This window comes from Pseudogymnoascus verrucosus (genome assembly GCF_001662655.1).
Source record: "Pseudogymnoascus verrucosus strain UAMH 10579 unplaced genomic scaffold scaffold_75, whole genome shotgun sequence".
In the NCBI taxonomy this organism is placed as follows: Eukaryota; Fungi; Ascomycota; class Leotiomycetes; order Thelebolales; family Thelebolaceae; genus Pseudogymnoascus; species Pseudogymnoascus verrucosus.
Genome location: NW_017263726.1, coordinates 106,564 through 126,881, shown reverse-complemented (window position 1 = coordinate 126,881; position 20,318 = coordinate 106,564). Strand labels below are relative to the sequence as shown.

At 48.9% G+C, this 20,318-nt stretch overlaps 9 protein-coding genes across 9 annotated transcripts; 4 read left to right on the top strand and 5 right to left on the bottom strand.

Moving 5' to 3' along the window:
• Positions 1–1,061: 1,061 nt before the first annotated feature.
• On the bottom strand, positions 1,062–3,307 carry VE01_09367 (uncharacterized protein; the record flags this gene model as incomplete). Its single annotated transcript, XM_018278781.2, has 5 exons — positions 2,561–3,307; positions 1,620–2,513; positions 1,383–1,557; positions 1,218–1,334; positions 1,062–1,168 (listed from the first exon to the last, which is right to left on the bottom strand). The coding sequence occupies exons 1-5, from the start codon at positions 3,071–3,073 to the stop codon at positions 1,062–1,064; spliced, it is 1,806 nt and encodes a 601-aa protein (XP_018125512.1). The 5' UTR covers positions 3,074–3,307.
• A 429-nt stretch (positions 3,308–3,736) lies between these two features.
• On the top strand, positions 3,737–6,235 carry VE01_09366 (uncharacterized protein; the record flags this gene model as incomplete). The annotated part of the gene is made up of 4 exons (XM_018278780.1): positions 3,737–4,128; positions 4,220–5,303; positions 5,351–5,435; positions 5,502–6,235. The coding sequence occupies 4 exons, from the start codon at positions 3,737–3,739 to the stop codon at positions 6,233–6,235; spliced, it is 2,295 nt and encodes a 764-aa protein (XP_018125513.1).
• A 386-nt stretch (positions 6,236–6,621) lies between these two features.
• Positions 6,622–7,372, bottom strand: VE01_09365 (uncharacterized protein). The gene has a single exon (XM_018278779.2). It carries the CDS (start codon positions 7,191–7,193, stop codon positions 6,693–6,695), a length of 501 nt encoding a protein of 166 aa, XP_018125514.1. The 5' UTR covers positions 7,194–7,372; the 3' UTR covers positions 6,622–6,692.
• A 139-nt stretch (positions 7,373–7,511) lies between these two features.
• Positions 7,512–10,766, top strand: VE01_09364 (uncharacterized protein). The gene is made up of 5 exons (XM_059464060.1): positions 7,512–8,965; positions 9,012–9,416; positions 9,466–9,710; positions 9,768–9,956; positions 10,026–10,766. The coding sequence occupies exons 1-5, from the start codon at positions 7,590–7,592 to the stop codon at positions 10,349–10,351; spliced, it is 2,541 nt and encodes an 846-aa protein (XP_059319254.1). The 5' UTR covers positions 7,512–7,589; the 3' UTR covers positions 10,352–10,766.
• On the bottom strand, positions 10,645–12,383 carry VE01_09363 (uncharacterized protein; the record flags this gene model as incomplete). Its single annotated transcript, XM_018278777.1, has 3 exons — positions 10,645–11,144; positions 11,171–11,717; positions 12,354–12,383. 3 exons carry the CDS (start codon positions 12,381–12,383, stop codon positions 10,645–10,647), a joined length of 1,077 nt encoding a protein of 358 aa, XP_018125509.1.
• Positions 12,384–12,997: 614 nt separating this feature from the next.
• VE01_09362 (uncharacterized protein) lies at positions 12,998–14,103 on the top strand (the record flags this gene model as incomplete). The annotated part of the gene is made up of 4 exons (XM_018278776.1): positions 12,998–13,434; positions 13,516–13,872; positions 13,947–14,049; positions 14,098–14,103. The coding sequence occupies 4 exons, from the start codon at positions 12,998–13,000 to the stop codon at positions 14,101–14,103; spliced, it is 903 nt and encodes a 300-aa protein (XP_018125510.1).
• A 236-nt stretch (positions 14,104–14,339) lies between these two features.
• VE01_09361 (uncharacterized protein) lies at positions 14,340–15,519 on the bottom strand. Its single transcript, XM_018278775.2, has 2 exons — positions 15,209–15,519; positions 14,340–15,161 (listed from the first exon to the last, which is right to left on the bottom strand). Exons 1-2 carry the CDS (start codon positions 15,339–15,341, stop codon positions 14,380–14,382), a joined length of 915 nt encoding a protein of 304 aa, XP_018125538.1. The 5' UTR covers positions 15,342–15,519; the 3' UTR covers positions 14,340–14,379.
• Positions 15,520–16,078: 559 nt separating this feature from the next.
• VE01_09360 (uncharacterized protein) lies at positions 16,079–17,392 on the bottom strand (the record flags this gene model as incomplete). The annotated part of the gene is made up of 6 exons (XM_018278774.2): positions 17,206–17,392; positions 17,061–17,139; positions 16,852–16,995; positions 16,676–16,789; positions 16,429–16,623; positions 16,079–16,374 (listed from the first exon to the last, which is right to left on the bottom strand). The coding sequence occupies exons 1-6, from the start codon at positions 17,362–17,364 to the stop codon at positions 16,079–16,081; spliced, it is 987 nt and encodes a 328-aa protein (XP_018125511.1). The 5' UTR covers positions 17,365–17,392.
• A 1,706-nt stretch (positions 17,393–19,098) lies between these two features.
• VE01_09359 (uncharacterized protein) lies at positions 19,099–20,235 on the top strand (the record flags this gene model as incomplete). The annotated part of the gene is made up of 3 exons (XM_018278773.1): positions 19,099–19,284; positions 19,337–19,851; positions 19,950–20,235. The coding sequence occupies 3 exons, from the start codon at positions 19,099–19,101 to the stop codon at positions 20,233–20,235; spliced, it is 987 nt and encodes a 328-aa protein (XP_018125524.1).
• Positions 20,236–20,318: the final 83 nt, after the last annotated feature.

Here is a 20,318-nt window from a genome sequence, read left to right as displayed (position 1 = left end):
GGCCTGATATTTGAGAGTGATTTTGAGCCCGAAGCTCTAATTGACCCACAGCTCCGCCAGGCGCCAGAGCTCTTAATTGAGCTTAGAATTAGGAGCTCCCACTCTGAGCTAGAACTCGGAATTGAGCTCGCAATTGAGAGCTCCCACTCCGAGCCAGAACTCAGAATTGAGCTCGCAATTAAGAGCTCCCACTCTAAGCCAGAACTCGGAATTGAGCTCGCAATTAAGAGCTCCCACTCTAAGCCAGAACTCCGAATTGAGTTCGCAATTAAGAGCTCACACTCTGAGCCAGAAATTGGAATTAAGCTTTAGCGTGGGACTCGGGCTTGAGTGCTAGCTCAGCATAGGACGAAGCTTTAGGCTACAGCCGACCCTGTAATTAAGAGAGCTATAGCAGCTACTTAAAGAGCAAGGGTTTCTATGATACGTAAGTATACTAAGAAGCACGATATCTAACACTTTGATATTAGAGCTATAGTCTCTATAAAGGTTCCTTAAGAGGATAGAACCTCAACTGATAATAAGAGGCTATTTACAAGAATTCTAGAAGAGCCTTACCCTCATAGGTATCGGATTCTTATAGCTTCTAGTATTATACAACGCCTTATTCCTACTAAATCACTTAGAGTTATAGAGCGAGCTCTATAGGGTAATATAGTAATTCCTACTTCTACTAAGGAAGTAGGCCTAGGGCTTGCAGCTAGAGAGGCTTCTACAAGTGCTTAGGTTGGAATATCCTGTCAGTGCAAAGGGCTGTGTAGTACGAAGAGGTGTAGGTGTTATAAGGAAGCAAAGGAGTGTAGTGTACACTGCCATAACGATGACCACGACTATGGCAATTTATCAGGTCTTACTACTCGTACGGAAATAGCTTTAGTTGAGAGGCCGACGCGGAAGCGGGCTAGAGTAGAGTAGGTAATTCAATTCAATTCAATATACTATTCTACTATTCTACGTATATGTTGGTGGTTGGGCCGGAACATATATGTTTTTCACGACCATTCCATTTACTAGTAGGTATCTGAATAACCTCCCTTGTTCCACGTCTCCCCTAGGCTAACCTATACATTAGACTCTAGAAGTCTTCTATCAGCTCTTGGTATACAGAACCCAGTGAAAAAATTCTTGATAGATTTGTGGTTATCTATGTCAACAACCATAGAGATATCTAGATCCCGTTAATCCCATTAATGTAACCTTCACAGAAGTCCACTCACACTGGTCAGGCCTCACAATCGCAACTGCTCCTTGCTCTGTATCTATCCCATATAATTCATATGCCTTTCCATGTCCACTATTATAGCTTTCATGGTCAATGAACGTCTTGTGTAAATCTTATAGGTTGTTAGCGCTTGGTCATTAAAACCCAGGAATATACAAACCCCGAATCTGCCAGTTTCCGGATTCTGGCCAAAAATAAGCTGGTATTTGCTCTTGCTCTATGCGCGCCTCGCCTCGGGAAAGTATAAGTATTGGTTCAATAAAGCTATCTATGTCGAGAGAGGCAGGCGTGAATTGCTGTACAGGACCGTCTGCTGACGATAGAAAATCGCTAAGCTAGAGAGCAAAGTCAGTTTATGAGTTGTCGCAGCCCCAGTTAGAAGCAAAGATATATATACCTTTTTGAGGCGAGTGCTGGCATATTCATTTTGGATGTCGCCAGCAAAAATAACAATGCGCCACCGACCATCCGCTGGCAGTGCTGTTGCAAGGTGCATTGCTTTTGAGTCGCACAGACGCACAACTTGAGCACTTGGGAAACGCATTCCAACCACCAGATTGGTTGCAAGACGTTGACAGCTCCATTCAGAACGAGTAATGGGGGAATCGTCATACTTAGCGGTCAACCCAGCAGTGTATTTACCCGCCTTAACAAATAACTCACTGAAATTCTCCGACACTCCATTCGAATCGGTGCCAGCCTTGGATGAAAACGCCCTGGCAAACTCCCGGTCAAAGTTGATGAGATCTGCTGCGACCTTCTCTCGCTCTAGGTTATATGTCTTCAAAAGATTAGAACCAACTTGTCCTTTCAAAACTGCCGCTAGCTTCCATCCTATGTTATACCCATCTTGCAGGCTAACATTCATTCCTTGACCGGCCTTTGGCGAATGAGTATGGCACGAATCACCAGTAAGAAAAACGCGGTTATCTTTCGAAAAGTGGTCGGCAAGCCGCTGTCCAATGGAGTAAGCCGACCACCAAAATGTTTCTGCGATATCGAGGTTGTAAGGATGAAAGATGCGACGAGCCGCATAATGCAACTGTTCGACAGTGACATCTTTCGCGACAGTTCCACTAGGTAATTCAGTATAAAACCGAACCAATGAACCTCCTTCACGGGGGATGATCAATAGGCTTCCTGCGGTGGTTTGCAGTACACATTTCTTTCTGATGTCTGGAAAATTAGTCCGTGGATATACATCCATAACCCCCCAGACTGAGTTGGTGCTGTCTCCTATCATCTTGAAACCGAGTGACCTCCGGACCGAGCTGTGCGCTCCATCGCACCCCTATATAAACTTAGACGAGTTCGACCATCTAAACTGGCAACACTCACCAACGCATACTTCGCCTTAAAAACCTCCTCCTTGCCATTCCTCATAGTCTTTATCGTTACACAGTAGGCTTCTGGGTCCGAAACTGCAGCGCTATCCACTTTGACATTCTCGACCCGATATCCATAGTCAACTTTTTGCCCGTTAAACTTTCTCATAGCATCGAGTAATAACTGGTTAACCCTCGCTTGGTTTAGGATGACGTGTGGCATACGGGAGAGACCTGGGGCAGTATCTGCAACTTGAGACTTCCTCTCAATACCACCATGCTCACTAGAAGCCCAAAATGCAACCTCGATGACATGATAGGATTCACGCAGCAAATCTTCGGCGATGCCAAAACTATCAAAAACCTCTACAGTCCGGCACTGCACCCCATCTGCTTGGCCGATCTCCATAGGCCCGGCGCGGGAATCTACGATCTTGCAAGTGAGACCGCATTTTGCTAGCCACGTTGCGGCACACAATCCTGCAGACCCACTGCCGCAGATGAAGACATCGACTTTTGTATCCATGACACGCAGGATTTGAAAAAGATTGAAGAAGCGTGTTGAATTTGCTAAGTCGACTTGCAGACGAAGGTTCACCAATATGAATGGTCCGGATGTACGTTGCCATGTCCCTTGTACGGGTTGGACGGAACCGGAATGGGGTAATCATTCCGGGATCGTAGTTCCGGTCAGCTCCGCGGTAATGCTATGTTTTCTACCCACAGAGCGGGGCCTAAGGTCCAACTCCCAGCTCCGTGGCAATGCTACTAATTCAGAATAATTAATCTTTGAAGACCATACCTATTGGTGCATGTGAAAGACGCCCATCTGTTGCTACTGCGGTTAATTGCCGTCACGCATAACTTTCAGCCTAGCATATGATGAGTGTAAGGTTGTCGCGGGGCCCCGCACTCTGGACGAGGCCTAGCAAGGATTGGAGGCGTTATAGAAGTATAAAAGGAGAGAATCTATCTGTACCCACGGTTAAGGGGGGGTCTAAGCAAATACGACGGCAGCAACGTAAAGCTGAGAATCTATATCGCTGCAGAGACGTTGCTCCCTTGTATAATATTAAGCAAGTTCACTGCAGCTATTACTGTCTATAGCCCGCAATTACTTGATATCTTGCTAGTAAAAACACCGACTTCATTCATTTACTCATTACATTACCCTCATTACGGCGACAGAATGACCCTTCTGGCCGTGATCCCCCCGAAGGCTGGGAGCCACGCCCCCATCGCAGTTGCTCTGCCCGATCCTCCGGCCAGCGAAGCCTTTACTGAAGGCCAATGGACCTCGTTGCTGGCTATTATGGACACTGTGGTCCCGTCGGTTCGAAGAGACGCAGTGGCTACCGATAAGATTAATCAACACGCTATCTCGGACGTAGAGTATGCCAAGGCGGCGGAGCATCTGCAGGGAAATGTCTCGCAGGCTTCGGGCACGGCAGCTCTGGATGCGTATCTAGAAGAGCGGCCGTCTGATAACCCCCAGTTCTGCGAGCTGTTGATGAGGACGCTGGTGGTGTTCACTAGCGAGACCGCGAGGAAGAGACTCTCGCTGGTCTTATCTGCCTTGGAGTAAGTTTGAATAGGGCCACTTAGCCCTGAACCCCGTCCTTCCGCCCCCCAATCCGGCCTCAAGATCAGCTATCTAACTTCCTGCCCCAAGCACCCGTGTCGGCTCCCTCATCCTCACCGGTTCTCCAACTCCTTTCACCCAGCAGCCCCTCGCTGTACGCGAGCTTATCCTCCAGCGCTGGCGCCTCTCCTACATCCCCGCTCTGAACGGCTTCTACAAGCAGATGACAGTTGCGGCCAAGAACCTGTGGATCAAGACTAGCCCTAGCTTCTACCATCTGTCTGGATTCCCACAGTTTCCTCCCGAAATGGAGCGCGGAAAGCTCTTCCCATATGAGTTTCTAAAGTTTACTGCCAACCCAGAGCCCGAAGTCATCGAGACAGACATCGTGGTTGTGGGTTCGGGATGCGGTGGCGGAGTATGCGCGAAGAATTTGGCAGAGGCGGGACTTCAGGTTCTGGTGGTGGACAGAGCGTACTTCTACCCTACAGAGACCTTCCCCATGAGTGAGGAGGCGGGAATGGTGAATATGTTTGATAATGGGGGTTCGACTTTCAGCGACGACGGATCAATTGCGGTAGTATCGGGCAGCACCTGGGGAGGCGGTGGGACTGTTAACTGGTCAGCGGCTCTACAGACTCAGGGCTTCGTACGCAAAGAGTGGGCGCAGGACCGAGGGCTGACCTTCTTTGAGACGTCTGAGTTCCAGAATTGCCTGGACCGCGTGTGCTATCAGATGGGCGTCTCGGCAGAGCATATAAGACATAACCACGGCAACAACGTCCTCCTGGATGGGGCCAGGAAGATGGGATACGCGGGTAAAGCGGTGCCACAGAACACAGGCAATAAAGAGCACTACTGCGGCCACTGTTCGTTGGGTTGCGCCGCGGCTGAGAAGCAGGGCCCGACTGTCGCGTGGCTCCCGGACGCTGCTCGAGCCGGTGCTAAGTTTATTGAAGGCTTTACCGCACACCATGTATTGTTCGACGAGTCAAGTGGTCAGAAGACGGCGGTGGGAGTCGAGGGGACGTGGGTCTCGAGAAATAGCCGTGGGGGGGTCGACGGACAGGAGCCTGATCGCACAGTCAGAAAGGTCATCGTCAAGGCCAAGAAGGTCATCGTCTCATGTGGGGCGCTATGGAGTCCGATCCTGTTGCTCCAGAGCGGTCTGAAGGTGAGAGAGCGCCGACTAGAGTCCGAATGGTTTGCTAATATAGATAGAACCGACATATCGGCCGAAATCTATATCTTCATCCCGTAAACATTATAAGCGGCCTCTTCAAAGAGGATGTACGGCCGTGGGAAGGTAGGTTCACTTCCCCGCATCCCCCAACCCCCGTTTCTTCGTATACCTCCAATCTGACTGTTGTAGGTGGTATTCTCACATCGGTCGTCTCTTCCTTTGAGGACCTCGATGGCCACGGTCATGGCGCCAAGCTAGAAGCTATGCTCATGATCCCATCCCTCGCCATGAGCATGTCAAACGTCACCGTAGGCCTCGACTTCAAGAAGCTCGCCCTCAAATTCCGCCACACTAACAGCTGGATCTCTCTTGCCCGGGACCGCGATTCTGGCCGCGTCTACCCCGACCCTAACACCGGCGGCATCCGCATCGAATATACACCTAGCGCCTTTGACCGCCAGCACATCTTGACCGGCTGTGTCGCCCTCGCGAAGATCGCGTACACCGAAGGTGCTATCGAGATCCACACCAGTATCCCTAGTGTCGCCCCGTTCATCCGCAACGCAGACGAGGCTTCCATCCCCTCCACCAAACCCGAGGAGATAGACCCCGGCGTCTCTGACCCGCGCTTTCAAGCCTGGCTTAAGGAGCTCTGGCGTGCCGACAACAAGCCCCCAGGTGCTGGATTCGCGTCCGCGCATCAGATGGGCACAAACCGCATGTCCATACGCGAGAGCGACGGAGTTGTGGATCCCAAAGGCAAGGTCTGGGGAACTGAAGGGCTATATGTCAGCGATGCGAGTGTTTTCCCAAGTGCCAGTGGTGTCAATCCCATGGTGACGATCATGGCTATCAGTGACTGGATCTCCAGAAACATGAGCAATGAGCTTAGGAGCGCGGACGGTAAGTTGGCAAGGCTGTAGGGTAGAACCTAGTGTAATTGTTAGCAATTAATGTGATGCAGAATGGTTGAAACAACTAATACTAACTATTAAAGTTGACATAGCTGGAAATCAAACCGATTGGGATAGACATTCCTCCTTGCCTCAATATTTGAGTCGCTTTGAATATCTATGCAGTGCTATCCTGTTTAGATTGATGTCCTAATTAACCTTTAAAAAACCGAAAAATCTGCGCTGTTAGTGGTGTTTTCCTTTTATCACGTGAGGGTATATATTCAGTGGGCGATCAATCACCCGCATCAAGAATTTAGCGTACGACGCCAAGAGATGGAAATTGCGATGGTCGAAAGACTTGAGCACTATTTTCAGATTGTAATCTATCTGTATTTAAATATACAAGCTATTATCAGGGCTTTTTAACTTCCGAGCTGCGTGTATAGCTGCGTGACCCTATTTTGAAGTTGTTATAGATGACACCTTAAACGAACGTGAGTCCAGAATATCTCTCGAGGAATATGAAAACTTTCGCCGTGAGGCTCGTTTTTTGATATGTCCTTTCTAAGCGCAACGATGCTAAAAACCAATCATCACCGTGCATCTTCCAGGTCTCGTAATAATATCCTCCGCCTCTCATCTCTACCAGCCCTCCCGTCCCATTCAGTATGATTTGATCCTCCATACCCCATGTTGCTTTCACCTCATCAGACTTTATTTGCTCTAATTCTCCAGGTCCAAACATATGAAGGGTTTGAGCGTTTGCGAAAAATTTGCTGAAGAAGCTTGTAAATGCTTGGGAGGAAGAGAAAACAAGCGGGGTCTTTCCAGCCACTAGAATAGAGCCGTCGGAATCGAAAAAGCTGAGTTCTGCATTAGGCAGTGCAACTTCTGCAAATTTGTTCCATTGTTTGGTGTCGATGTATCGGCCGTACTGTGATTTCTTCCGGAATATTGTCTCGGCGATTTCGATTGGAACTGGCATTGTATACTATCTACAACTTATCCCCTTGGAGGCTGCCGAATGGTTGTAAAAACTAGTATGTTGAATTGCGAGCATTCAGTACTGGGTAATAAAAGAAATAAGAAATCCTGCCAGCTCTTCGTAGAATGAGACGTTGACTGAGCCCCAGCTCCGGCCTACCTATATTGATCTTAGGTGGTCGAAACCGCCGAGATTCCGTGGATATGAGAGTTTCGGATAGTTAGCAAAACCGACGGGTGATAATTGTGCCGTACCTCCGAAGCGGACTAACATCATCTTGTTCCGAAAACATCGGGATGTCCGGAACAACTCCGTGTCCATCCTTAAATGCTACTTTGCCCCGTCATCTCCATGAAATGACCATCAATCTTCCCTACCATTCCGTTCCGAACTGCCATGACAGAACCTAGAGGTACCGCCCCTCTTTCTGACGACCCGGTCGCTGCCTCAGAAGCCTTGACAGCTACTGCTGAACCGGCGGCTACTGCTGATTTGCCCCGACCTCCGAAACGCCGGAAGATCTCAAGTGCATGCGAGCCCTGTCGCGCGCGAAAAACGAGGTGCGATGGCAATAGACCGATGTGTGGACCTTGCCAGTATAAACCAAAGAGCCAGCAGTCGTGCGTTTACGCCAGAGACCCTACCAGCAGGAATGGTAACGGAGAGCACGATGTATCTACTAGAGGCTTGTTAGATCGAATCCAAAGCCTAGAGCATGTTATTGCCTCCTCTTCCTGGCAACATGCCAGACAGCATGAAGAAGCGGACCCTAGCTCTCCCCAAGGTATGCGTGAGGTAGGGGTAACTACAACAGTGTCGAGTCCAAACGTCTCTACACTTAGCGCTTCAAGACGCCCTGTTACTATTAGCACAGGGCCTCAAAATCTTCGAGGGGATGAGGGTCCCCATTCCGTCAACCATCTACCTTCTCCTCACGCAGCTCATCAGAGTACACTTTCGGCTGCAGATGTAGAGGACTCATCTAGCCCAGTTAATGCAATGGGTTCGACAGCCTTCAAGGGAGGCGGATCTACCTTACCGCTAAGTTCTGTAAACGAGTTTTATGGCGGTTCTTCTGCTGCTCGTTTTATGGAACAGGTTGAAGAGACCATACCGGGTACTAATCAGCCACAAAGTTATGCTACACGACCACAAGCCAATCTACGCAGAGCTTCTAAACCCGTCCGCCGTGCATCTAAACCCCAGGGTCTCTCTCTCCCTACTCGCGACTTAGCAGACACACTGTTAGAGAACTATTGGGCTAAGTCGCACAGCCTGTATCCTTTCGTCTACAAACCAGTCTTTACTCGTGCGTACGAGGATCTATGGAAACCTGTTGAGCTGCATAGAGGGCAAGGGGAGAGTAGAGACTGTGATCTTGGGCTGGGCACCCCCGGAATATCAGACTCTCAGTCTACTGTTTATCACTGTGCCCTAAATGCGATTTTTGCCTTGAGTTGTCAATTATCGGGACCAGAGATATTACAGCATGACCGAGATTCCTTGTCACAAACCTTCTTCCTCCGCTGCAGAGGCCTTCTTCATGTTGATATCTTAGACCACGGAAGCATTGCACTCGTGCAAACCTTGTTGATCGTTGCTCAATACCTTCAAAGCACTTCATTTTCCAGTCGTTGTTGGACGTCGCTTGGGTTGGCCTGTAGGATTGGACAAGGCATTGGGCTACATGTAGAAACTAGTGGCTTTCAGAGAGATGAACGTGAGGTTGAACTTCGCCGCCGAGTCTGGTACGGCTGTACAGTCATGGACATGTAGGCTTCGCTTTAACATTCTGAGATTGGATGCTGACTTGTTTAGCGTTGCGAGTACTACCCTTGGACGCCCCATGATGACTCCTTCTCGGGTCACAATACCTCTACCTTCCATATCGAAAACAAGTGTGCAAGAAGACCTAGATGGCACGTCTTCTCCGTTTTACATTGAGACAATCAAGCTCTATACAATTCTGGGAAGGATCGTGTCCACTGTCTATAGCCCTTGGTCCCCGCAACTCGCGACCTGTGATCTCGAGCGAAATGAGAACTGCAGCCACAGCCAGCTATCCGAATCGGAAGCTGTCATGTCCTTTGATGAGGAGCTTTCGGACTTCGAAGAGGGCATCGCAACTTGTCTCCACTGGGAAAGGGGCATTAGTACGAGAAATTCTTTGCGAGATGAGTCTCAGCATTTGCTCCAGCGCCAATCTAATGTACTCCATGCAAGGTGAGTCAGATAAGCAGACATAAAAAATATCGCCATTAATCCATTGAAGGTATCTTCATGTTCGAGTCCTTCTATACCGTCCAACAATCTTACGCTTTTGCCAAAAGATGGTGTCGGCATCTCAACCTTCCTCGATTGAGGCACCGAACGATTTTAAAAAGGACGAAAACCTTCGGTCGAGGATGAACGTTCAATCATCGGTTATATGCGTAACTACCTCCATTGATCTGATAAGCTCATTGCACGACTCGACGACTAAATCATGTGACGGTGCTTGGTGGTACACAACCTTTTGTAGGTGTATACCCAGTCTCTATATCTGTTCTCACTCCTAACGTTTAAATTATTAAGATCTCTGCACTGCAGCGACGGTTCTGATACTTGCCAAAGCCTGCCATAGGCTGCATCAGTATACGTCTATCGATAAAATCCGCGAGGCTTGGACCCTGTGCTGTAAAACATTGGGTATCCTCATAAACAGAGGTCATCCGGTGAACCATGCACTAGAGGGTTTGTGCAATATGTATGAGAAATTTGTTGGTACGAGTAATAACACAAGTGCTGCGGCCATTAATGAAGAGCCGCAACTAATTCACACGTGTTTTATAGGAGAAAGCTCGACACAGGGCACAACACAGTCGCAGAGTAGCCTACCTGAATTAGCCTCTGCTAGTGCTGTAGAGACACAGCAAGATTTGCATAGTATGGTATCTGACAGTGTTAGAGACTCTCCCTTTGCCGCTGACTCTCTCCACGGGCGGCATCTACGAAACTTTCCAGGTCAAGCTATCCCCAAGGATTTAGAGTCATCTACTATGCAACCCTTATTGGATTTCATGACACAAGATATAAACCTAATGCCATTTGGACTAATCGACGAAAGCTGGTGGGATCTAGATCAGATGGCAAATCCAGAAATGAGTTTCGATGGTTGAGATATATTTATCCAAGCCGTCTAGTGTTTGGTTGGTATCACTTGGGCGTATACGCCCTGGGAATATTGTGACGCATTGAAGCAAATAGCAAAGGCGGTATGGAATGTACTGTTACTGAAGGGAAATAGCTCCCATTTCTTGTGGATGTACCAGGCCTCGACATGATGTTTATATTCCTCTAGACCCCTATGTTAGATGCGGGCTACATCGGGTCTTCAGGTTTTGAATACCTTTTGGGGCCTCCTGGTATGAAAGTACCCTAACCTATATGCCATGGTCTTCTATTTATCTATCTACTTCAACTTATGCCCTCCCGACAGCAGGCTCCTAAAAACACCAGAGGAATGGTACTTGTTTGCCGTCGCTAGCAGCTTCGCCTTATTTGCCGCGCCATAGCCGGTGAAGACGTCCTGGGACGCATCCGCATAGTTCATGTAGATGTACGGATGCAGCAGCCCCTGTGCCGTCGCCGTCGCCGTGGCGGCGGCGATGAAGTTGTCCGCCATGGCGTACATGGCGGCGTCGTCGGCGGCGTCGGACCAGCGATTAGAGGTGGACATGAGAATGAGCGTGCCATCGTCGGCGGTGATGCCGAAGGGGTTGCCGCCGTTCTTGGCGAACTGCGCGATGGTCGCCGGGGAGATGACCTGGAAACTGATGACGGGGAAGACGCCCTTGACGGCCGTGACGGCCTTGACGGCCTTGACGGCCTTGACGGCAGTGATCTGCGTCTTGAAGAGCTCGGCGAACTCGAGCATCAGCGAGGGGCTGTTCTTGATGTCATGGTGCGGAACTGCTCCCTAAAGCGGGCGGGCGTACCCTTCACCATCTCGTCGGTGATATTTGAGAGGGTGGTAACGCGCATGGTGGACTTCATTGGCGAGGGCACGTCGGTGAAATCCTTGAGAAGAGCTGGGTTAACGACTGGCTTTGCGCCCTCCAGGTTCAGGTTGACGATGTTAATACCGTATGCTTGGTAGTAGATTAACGACACAATCGCCGCGCAATCTGGATCCTCGACTTGGCGGTCGCCGAAGTGCGATAGCGCGTCGACGAAGGTCTCTAGGTTATTCTCTGTGTACTGGACCAGCCCACCCCACATGTCGCCCTGGGCATACGTGGCGAGGTCGAAGCGCGTCACGATGCCAAAGTTATTGCCACCACCCTTGAGTGCCTGGAATAGGTCCGGATATGTCTTCAGGTTCACGTTGTGGATGGAGCCGTCGGCAAAGACGACTTGGAAGTTATTCACGTTGTCGTAGGCCAAGCCATAGCGCGCGGAGAAGGAGGAGATGCCGCCGCCTAATGTCAGGCCGCCGTCGCCAACGGAAGAGTCGCGCCCACCGATGACAGTGAGATTGTAAGGCTCGAGGTAGAAACAAGATCAACGACTCGCGCGACCGAAAGGCCGCTAACAGCAACTCGGCGGGGTATGGGCAGATGGGGTCCAGCTCACGGCGCAAGGCCGATGGCGACGACGGCGGGGTCTTAATGACGCCGATGGGGCGGGGAGAGCAGGCCGCGCCGGCGGACGGGCATAGAGAGGGGAGGTATGTGGCGAATGTTAGCGTGGGGAGCTTGAGGCGGATGAAGAACGTCGTGGACGGTAGTTCCTAGGAAAGCATTATAGGGGCCGCTCGGAACATGGACGGAGTCCACGTCACGAGGACGATCCAAATATCCTAATTAAAGCTTTTATCCGGGGCTAGCATAGGGCTTCAAAAATCTTCGAGGGGACGAGGGTTCCCATTCCCCCAACCATCTACTTTATCCTGGCGCAGCTCATCGGAGTACACTCTCGGCCGCAGAGGTAGGCTGGACTGACCCCATCGGTTGATCGACCCTAGACCAGACCATGGGCCAGTCCGGTCTCAAATTCTCAGACCGGACTACTCACCTCCCTCAACAGCAAAATCTCGCACAGAGCTCTGTTAATACCCTTTGCCAATAGTAATGTCATCAAATCTGATAGTAGAAGCAAGAACGGAAAAGCCTATCATACCCATCCTCTAGTTGTGAATTCTGGGGTCATCGTAGAGAAGTCAGAACCAAAAGTGGGCTTGTAGTTGTCGACTTGAAGATAAAACTGGCCTCTCTCGCTGAATAGATTACATTTCACAATGTAGAAATGTGTCATGCAGGCCTAAAATGGTTCTGGGGCTTTAGCAAGTGGATGGAACTAGCGACGATAGACGACTAGAAATATGATGTAAATGACAAGTGCTGAGATGAAGCACGCCGAAATGAATATCCAAGCACTGCACAATAGAGCTTAGTCCCCTCGCTGTTAGAGGAGACCTGATATTCAGCCTCAAATCAACAATGACCGGGCGAACAACGCATGTAAAACATTTCTCGCTAGTGGAAGGGTAGTGGATGAGCGGTTAGGAAGCAAAATAGTGGGTGGCTGCGGGTAACAGGGTATAAAATGCGGGGTTCTCGGTCTTTTGATGATTACTTATCAGTTTATGAGAGCCATACCTCGGAGAGCTCTCAAAGAACTCTAACGTAGTAGATAGTTATATAAATAAAAAACAAATCCTGTACTGCTAATGAGATACAAATCAATACACTTACTTCTAGACTGCACACAAATCAGTACTGATTCAGAGCATATCATATCCGCTGCACCTCGCAACCCTCACTATGCCTACCATCGAAGCAAAGACCATCCAGGTCCCAAAGTCATACATGACCCCCTGTGACAGCGATCTGCTAATCACTAACCACCCTGTGTCCGCCCCAGGTGTTACGGCAATCTTAATCGTCACCCTGAACCGCCCTAAGAAGTACAACGCCATGACCGTCCCGATGATCGAAGGCCTCCTGATGGTCCTCCAGCAAATTGACGTCGACAGCCGCGTGAAGTGCGTCGTTCTGACGGGCGCCGGCAAGGCGTTCTGCAGCGGCATCGATCTAAACCTTGATGCGACAGCCGGGAAGCAGATGCCTGTCGCCGACCTGCGGGATATTGGTGGGAGGCTAGCATTAGCTATGTATAACTGCCGGAAGACGATCATTGTGGCATACAACGGGCTATCAGTAGGCATAGGGATGACATCTACCCTTGCTGCGGGAATTAGGTGCGCTTCATTCATCTCCATGCACTAGCTCTCTCCTTGCACTCACTGAAGTAGCCGAGTATAATTACTGAGACACAACAGAATCGCGTCCTCGAAATCCGTCTTCGGCTTCCCCTTCTCTCGCATCGGCCTCACAATGGAATCTGCGAGCTCTTTCTTCCTGCCTCGCATGGTCGGCCACAGCAACGCAACCTACCTGCTCACCACAGGTAAGACGTACCACGCGGACTCCAAGGTCCTCGACGGGATTTTCGCCGAGGTGCTCGCGGAGCCAGAGGATGTGCTGCCGCGCGCATTAGAACTGGCATGCGAGATCACCAAGGAGGTCAGCCTGATGGCCGCGTACCTGAATCGGCAACTGATATGGCGGGGCGCCGGGACAGCGGAGGAGGCACACTTGGTGGATAGCCCGATTTTGTTTGATATGTTTGGGGGACGGTGAGTTTGCGTTTTTGTTTCTTGCGCCGTCGCCGGATATATAGGAAGAAGGCCTCCCTGACTTACTGTGCTAGTGATCACCTAGAGTCGAAACGGGCGTTTTTTAAGAAGGAGAAGCCGAAATTTATCGATGAGGTGGAGAATGATGCCCCGCGAGCTTATCCGTGGTGGACAGAGGTGAATGTTGACCTAAAGCCTAAGGGGGCTAGACAAGCTGATTCTAAGCTGTGAATGCTTTTTCGTTGCGTATTATTACTTATTAAAGAGATAATAATAATTAAAAGCGAGTTGCCTACGCAGAATTTGAGTTCTAATAACACCGCCAGTTATACAAAGCCGGGACTTGTGCTGAAGGTTCAAAACCTGGACTGCTTTCATTTCAAGTACGCAGATTCGTTAGGCTACCACCTAGGAAAGTATAAATAGACGAGAAGATCAGGAAGAATCATGGTGAAATGGCTGAGACTGGGTATCGTTTTTGTTTTAATCAGAAAAAATAACAATTCATTACGATGAACGAAACAAGGGCTTTTCACCCCGTCGCGCACGCCAAGTGTTAGTCGAATGCAGCAGATCAGCACAGCCTGCGATGACCCAACCCCAAGACCTGATAAACTCTTCCGTAACCTCCCAACCCGTCGGATCCCAAGGGTCGCGCCAGACCAGCAGTCCCGGATTGAGATCGGGGGCCTGTCCGCGCATGGCATGGCACAGCTCCTCCTCGACAAAAGAGTCAACCCCTTGGCGGAAAATGTTGTCTCGCATCTCTGGCATAGGAAGAAGATCAATCCATGGATGATGAGGAGCCGAGCTTTGTAGGCCGGTTGGCTGAAGTCCGGTGGGGAGATGTGAAAATCTTGCCATTGTAAGATCGGGTTGTAGTGGGAATGGGCCAAGGAGTCTGTTGAACGGCGACAGGGCTTCGTCATCCATTTCCTCATCAGATAGTCCTAATACCCCTATGTTTGCGAACATAGCTTTCACAAAGTTGAATTGAGACAGGCTTGGAGGAATGCTGAGCGTCATGATGCGGGCTGTATAGCTGTGAGTTGCAAAATCCTCGAAACGCTGCATAAACAACCGATTGCCCTCCCAGTTAGGCTTGAGAATTTTGACGAGATTGATAATTTGTATAGTAGCTTCGGTGATATCGACTCCTTGGGTCTCATGTAATTGCACCTTGGAGCCTGGAAGCCATATTTGGCCACCTAGCGCTGGCACAAGCTGCCTGTTAGCAGTGGTGGTCCCCTCGCTGTTAGCGTTCTGAGATGCTACCCGCTTCTTCGCCCCTGTCAGATAGTTAGTCCTGGTTGGATTTTTAAGTTGGTCCCCTCACGGAATGCCCGCTGATTACGACGGTTTTGGATCTTCCTCCGCTCATGACTATCTGCCACTCCTAGCCAGTTCTCTGTGTCATTGACCCAAATGTTGCTATTCAAAGGGAAATGGGAGTGGCTCTGTCCATTCATTGCGTAAGCAGAGAATAGATGGAATTCGTATCGAAGCAATGAGATTCATGAAGACCTAAATGTGAGACGATGACAGCTGCATAAGTACCCCCCAAATGAAAGTTTTATTGATGCCCCACATTAAGGAACCCGCAGCACCATGGGAACTCCGCCGAATTGACCCGTGGGATAGGCGGGGTTACTAGGATAGTGTAAATGCAGGTGTCATCACGCTACATCCGAACTAATCCCCATCACGTAAGCGCGTTAAGACCATAATATAGTGGGGCCTAATATAGTATTGTATGGTGTGAGTATGGTGTGAGTGTTCTCGACCACATCCGTACATATATATCAACTATGCGAACAAGGGACTGGACGTCTTTCAGGCTATGGTGAAGGAAACATGCAACGATTGTTCGCGATTCATACGGATATTGACCCGGTTGGTGTCTTCACGTCCTCTGGATGGATTATGGCGGATTCTTCAAAGTGCGATGGCGGCTAGGATATCTACACGGTTCGTGAACTAATAACTACAATGTAATTAGATAAGCAAAGTCACTCAATCTCACTACTGTTTAACATATTGCCGACTTTCAAATGCGAATAAATTGCTTTGCGACCTATGATGCGTCACCCATATCATGAGACGTTGTACTACGTCTTAAAGTGCAGATATAGCTATGTTTCAACATCTTCCACTATTTAAATATAAGGAAGGAGACTAAAAGAACCCCACCTCACCAGCAGCCAAATCAATGGCCCACCATAGACTCATATAGGGCAGAGAACCTCTCCCCAGAAGGCTTAGCATCGTCGACGATCTTTCGCATTTCTACCTTCTCGTCCTCTGTCAGCACAACACTCCGAGATGCCCAATTCTCCTCCAGCCTGTCAGCCCTCGTCGTTCCGGGAATGGAAATCATGCCCTGGGCGGCGACCCAAGCAAGCGCAATTTGTGCGACTGTGCACTTTTTCCTGGCTGCTAGCTGCTTCATTTGATCCACGATCGCCTTATTTTTGTAGAAATTCTCCCCCTGAAATTTAGGTACTGTGTCCGATATTAGTGACAAAAGTAGTTGCCATAATATCATTCATTACTCACCAGTTCGGCGGAAGTCATCAGGTGCGAAATCATCAGGCGATTTATACTGGAAGTCATCCACAAGAAAACCATGTCCGAGAGGGCTGAAAGCCACGAAGGCCACGCCTAATTCTTTGGCGGTTTCGATAAGTCCGTTCGTTTCATGTAGCGTCTCGAAGGCCGAGTACTCGGCTTGAACGGCATCTATCTTTGCAACTGTGAAGGCCCTTTAGCATTTGACGGAGTATGGGAATTTCAAGAAACATACTAGAGTTGGCTTTACGCAGAGTCGCTGCAGAACATTCGGAGAGGCCAATGTATTTTGTTTTGCCTGCACGGCGAAGTTCATCTAGGGCTGTGATGGATTCCTCCAGCGGAGTATCTAAGATGCACATTAACATCGATGAACCTGTAGACTAAACTTCTCCAGAAGCTTCGACTCACTTGGGTCGATTCTGTGAAGATAATAAAGGTCTGGAGTAAACCCAAGCCTGTCGATTGTGCCCTCGATGTATTCCTTGATATGTGCCGCCGAGTTGGTGACACTAGGTGTAGAATCGAAGACAGAAAATCCACATTTAGATGCAACTAGGCAACAACAACCTGTCAGCTACCATATGATGCATTTATGAACGGAAGTTGCGAATAATTACCAAAGACTTTGTCACGGACGTTGTGCTTCTTAATGAAGTCTCCAAGCAATTTCTCATTGACACCATTTCGGTAAACAACCTAGATCAGAACACTCAGTCAAAAATCCAACTCATTGGACTCGTCTAGCTCTTTTGTTCGACTTACCGCGGTGTCCCAGAACGTACAACCTAGCTCGATCGCTTTCTGAAGAACTGGCTCGGCCTCTTCTAAGCTGAGATTAGTTCCCATAGCAGAACTTAGACCCATAGCACCAAATCCGGGAATTGGGACTTGGATGTCGCCAAATGGGAGTGATTTAGCCATGTTTGCTTGTGAGAAGGCCGTGTAAATGTATGAGACTAAAATGTTATGGCTGCCAGAATTATTTGTGGTTCATAGCAACGGGGATTCTCCTGATATTTATATTTGCTCTGCTGTTGATGAATTGTGAGGCAAATATGCTAGCGTTGAACACTTCCATTCAGGTTTGTCAGTGGCTTTGAGATTCTATGGATGGCTAGTCTACCATGTAACATAGGTTTGCCCACATTTTAGACGTCACCATAGCTACATTATTGAAGCTAATGCGAGAGTGTGACGATTGCATGTGGTTTTGCGGCAGAACCACATTAATAGGGGCCGTACACGCCCTAGTATTCTCGGCCTAACCCATCAAATATACTTATCGAGGCGTACTACGTCTGTACTCGGGGCTACAAATAAGAATTCAGTTGTTGTTAAGAACGGCTTTGGTGGGTGTGTTGATATGAGAGTGTACTTTCATAAATGACAAGACTTGGGCGGTAGGTAGGTGGGGATAAGTCGGTGTTCTTACAAAGACATGACTAGTTAAGCCGCTTGTACGGCCTGCACTGCCCCGTTTGATATCCTCCCCACATCCAATATACAGCCATGGAATGAATTATGTGTGCCTTTGGTGGTGTGCGAGAGATCTGGCTACCATGTCTTTCGGCGGGGCGGTACTGTTCGGAGATAGGTTTCGGGGATAGGTTCGGGGATAGATTAGTGCCGGCAACGGAACACTAGCCTCACCTCTCTGGAAGCCGCGCACTATGGATGGGCCTAATTGGCTGCAACATAGATCATTAAGTTTGAATTGCCTTCAACGTCTTAACATCTCAAACCTTATCTTGATTTCCTTTTTTAGAACAAGTTAATCGCTATATTACCTTAACGTAACGCAAATTAACGCAACTCATGCCACATAGCCTCCCCGTTCGCCCGAAATTGTGGATGTCCCACAACTACACCGCCAGAAACCTTTGGCAATATGCCCCGTGTTGCTCCAGGCCAGAGAAAGCGGGCCTATCGACCTAAAACCCGAACTGGGTGCCATACATGCAAGTCTGTACGCCTATAAAATTGTCGCTGTCCATCATTCTCAGATGGCTAGGTTGGTGTCGTGGTTTGCTAACAATATGGCAGGGGTGAGATTTAGCGACAGATGTTGAACTATTGGGCCGAAACTAATCCGTGGCTAGTACGGCGAGTGAAGTGCGATGAAGCAAAGCCTTGTTGCCATCCATGTGTTTCTACGGGTAGAAAATGTGATGGCTACGAATCAAACTCGGAAGCACCTCCATACCATTCTACTGCGCCCATAGGCGCATTGAGCGCATTGAGCCCCTCGCTGTCTGTTGGACTTCTTGGAACCGAGAAAGAACGCAGGTCGTTCTACTTCTTTCAACAAAAAACCGCGCTCCAGTTGTCCGGGTTCTTCGGAGATGATTTCTGGGAGCGGATCCTACTCCAAGCGGCACTTCACGAAACGTCAATCCGACATGCAGTCCTGGCTCTAGGGTCATTGCACGCAAAGTCTGAGCAAGACAATGGCTTAATTCAGCAAAGTTACACTAATGGATGGACGGATAACTTCGCTTCGAAGAATTATAGTCAGGCAATTAACACCCTCCTTGGACCACTCCCCCATGAAGGCCAGCAAGCAATCGACGTGTATCTGATATGTTCTGTCCTGTTTGCATGCCTCGAGGTGAGTCCATCTCATGTCTAAACTATACTCCTGCTCATTGATAGACAATGCAAAGCAGATACGGCTCCGCCATCACACACGTCCAAAGCGGCATAAAGATCTTATGCGAGGTTAAGTACAACGAGGAAACCCGTCAACATCAACATGATTCCCTTAAAGCATCCAAAATACCATATATATCCATAGGAATGCTAGAAGAGATGTTCGTGCGTCTTGACTTTCAAGTATCGCAGGTATGGCTTCTAGCTTCCAACTTGCGCAGGTTCATTTTGTTAACTGGAGTAGATGGTTGCCGAGCTTGAATCAATGGAAAATCGCGCACAGAAACAAGAGATCCCAGCTATATTCACTAGTTTATCGGTGGCCCGAGAAAGGCTCGTATCTCACTGGCACGTAACGTCTCACTCTACAAGCGATGTATGGGATCCTTTCAGTAAGAAGCTCACAGTTCCCCTGGCTGGGGCCTGGCAGAAGAAATCGTCTAGCATTCTAGCGAGATGGTCATCAGCATATGATGCCTACTTAAACATTCAGGGTAAAAATCTAACGGGTAGAAAACGAAAAGGAACCGCTGTTTTGCACATCCTCAAGGAGCTTGGGTCTACAGCGGTGGTGCTCACTAAAACGACGGTCGATGACCAAATGGAGTGGGACGTCTTCTGCTCCATGTTTGACAAAATCGTCTCCTTGGCGGAGGATATCGTTGAGATTGACCAGAAATCAACTGAAGGGAGGCCGACATTCTGCATTGATATGGCCCTCATTGGACCTTTATTTGCCGTAAGCTTTTTATCCATTGCGTATTTTCCTAATCAAAGATCTCTCGAGTTGCATCAGGTAATATCACACAGCGAGCAAGTACTGACTCTTCCATTGTTAAGGTATCTTGTCGCTGTAGAGATCCTATCATTCGGAGAAGGGCAATCTCAGTTCTCCAAAATTACAATCGGACAGAAGGGGTATGGAATTCTTTTGCGACTTACAAAGCTGCCCAAAGAGTTCTTGATATCGAAGAAACTGGATTACAGAACTTAACAAGTTGCGAGGATGTCCCAAACTGGACTCGCATCTCGAACGTATCACTGAATTTTAATCCTACCGAGCGGAGGGCAACTCTGAGCTATAGCCGGCCAAGAGATGAGTACGATGTGACGAAACAGATGACGGAAGTAATCGAATGGTAGCATGGGACAGGTCTTCCACCCTCATTTAGAGCTTCTGGCAAGCCTTACCTTGAGCTGAGATTTTACAGGTATTGTGACAATAT

Excerpts from the sequence above, each read along its gene's own strand:
- VE01_09364 (XM_059464060.1), top strand. The coding sequence starts at position 7,590 with ATGACAGAACCTAGAGGTACCGCCCCTCTTTCTGACGACCCGGTCGCT. Across the intron at positions 9,417-9,465 it reads TCTAATGTACTCCATGCAAG|GTATCTTCATGTTCGAGTCC; the intron begins GTGAGTCAGATA and ends AATCCATTGAAG. Across the intron at positions 9,711-9,767 it reads TTGGTGGTACACAACCTTTT|ATCTCTGCACTGCAGCGACG; the intron begins GTAGGTGTATAC and ends TAAATTATTAAG.
- VE01_09361 (XM_018278775.2), bottom strand. The coding sequence starts at position 15,341 with ATGAATGGACAGAGCCACTCCCATTTCCCTTTGAATAGCAACATTTGG. Across the intron at positions 15,162-15,208 it reads TCGTAATCAGCGGGCATTCC|GGGCGAAGAAGCGGGTAGCA; the intron begins GTGAGGGGACCA and ends ACTATCTGACAG.
- VE01_09365 (XM_018278779.2), bottom strand. The coding sequence starts at position 7,193 with ATGCCAGTTCCAATCGAAATCGCCGAGACAATATTCCGGAAGAAATCA.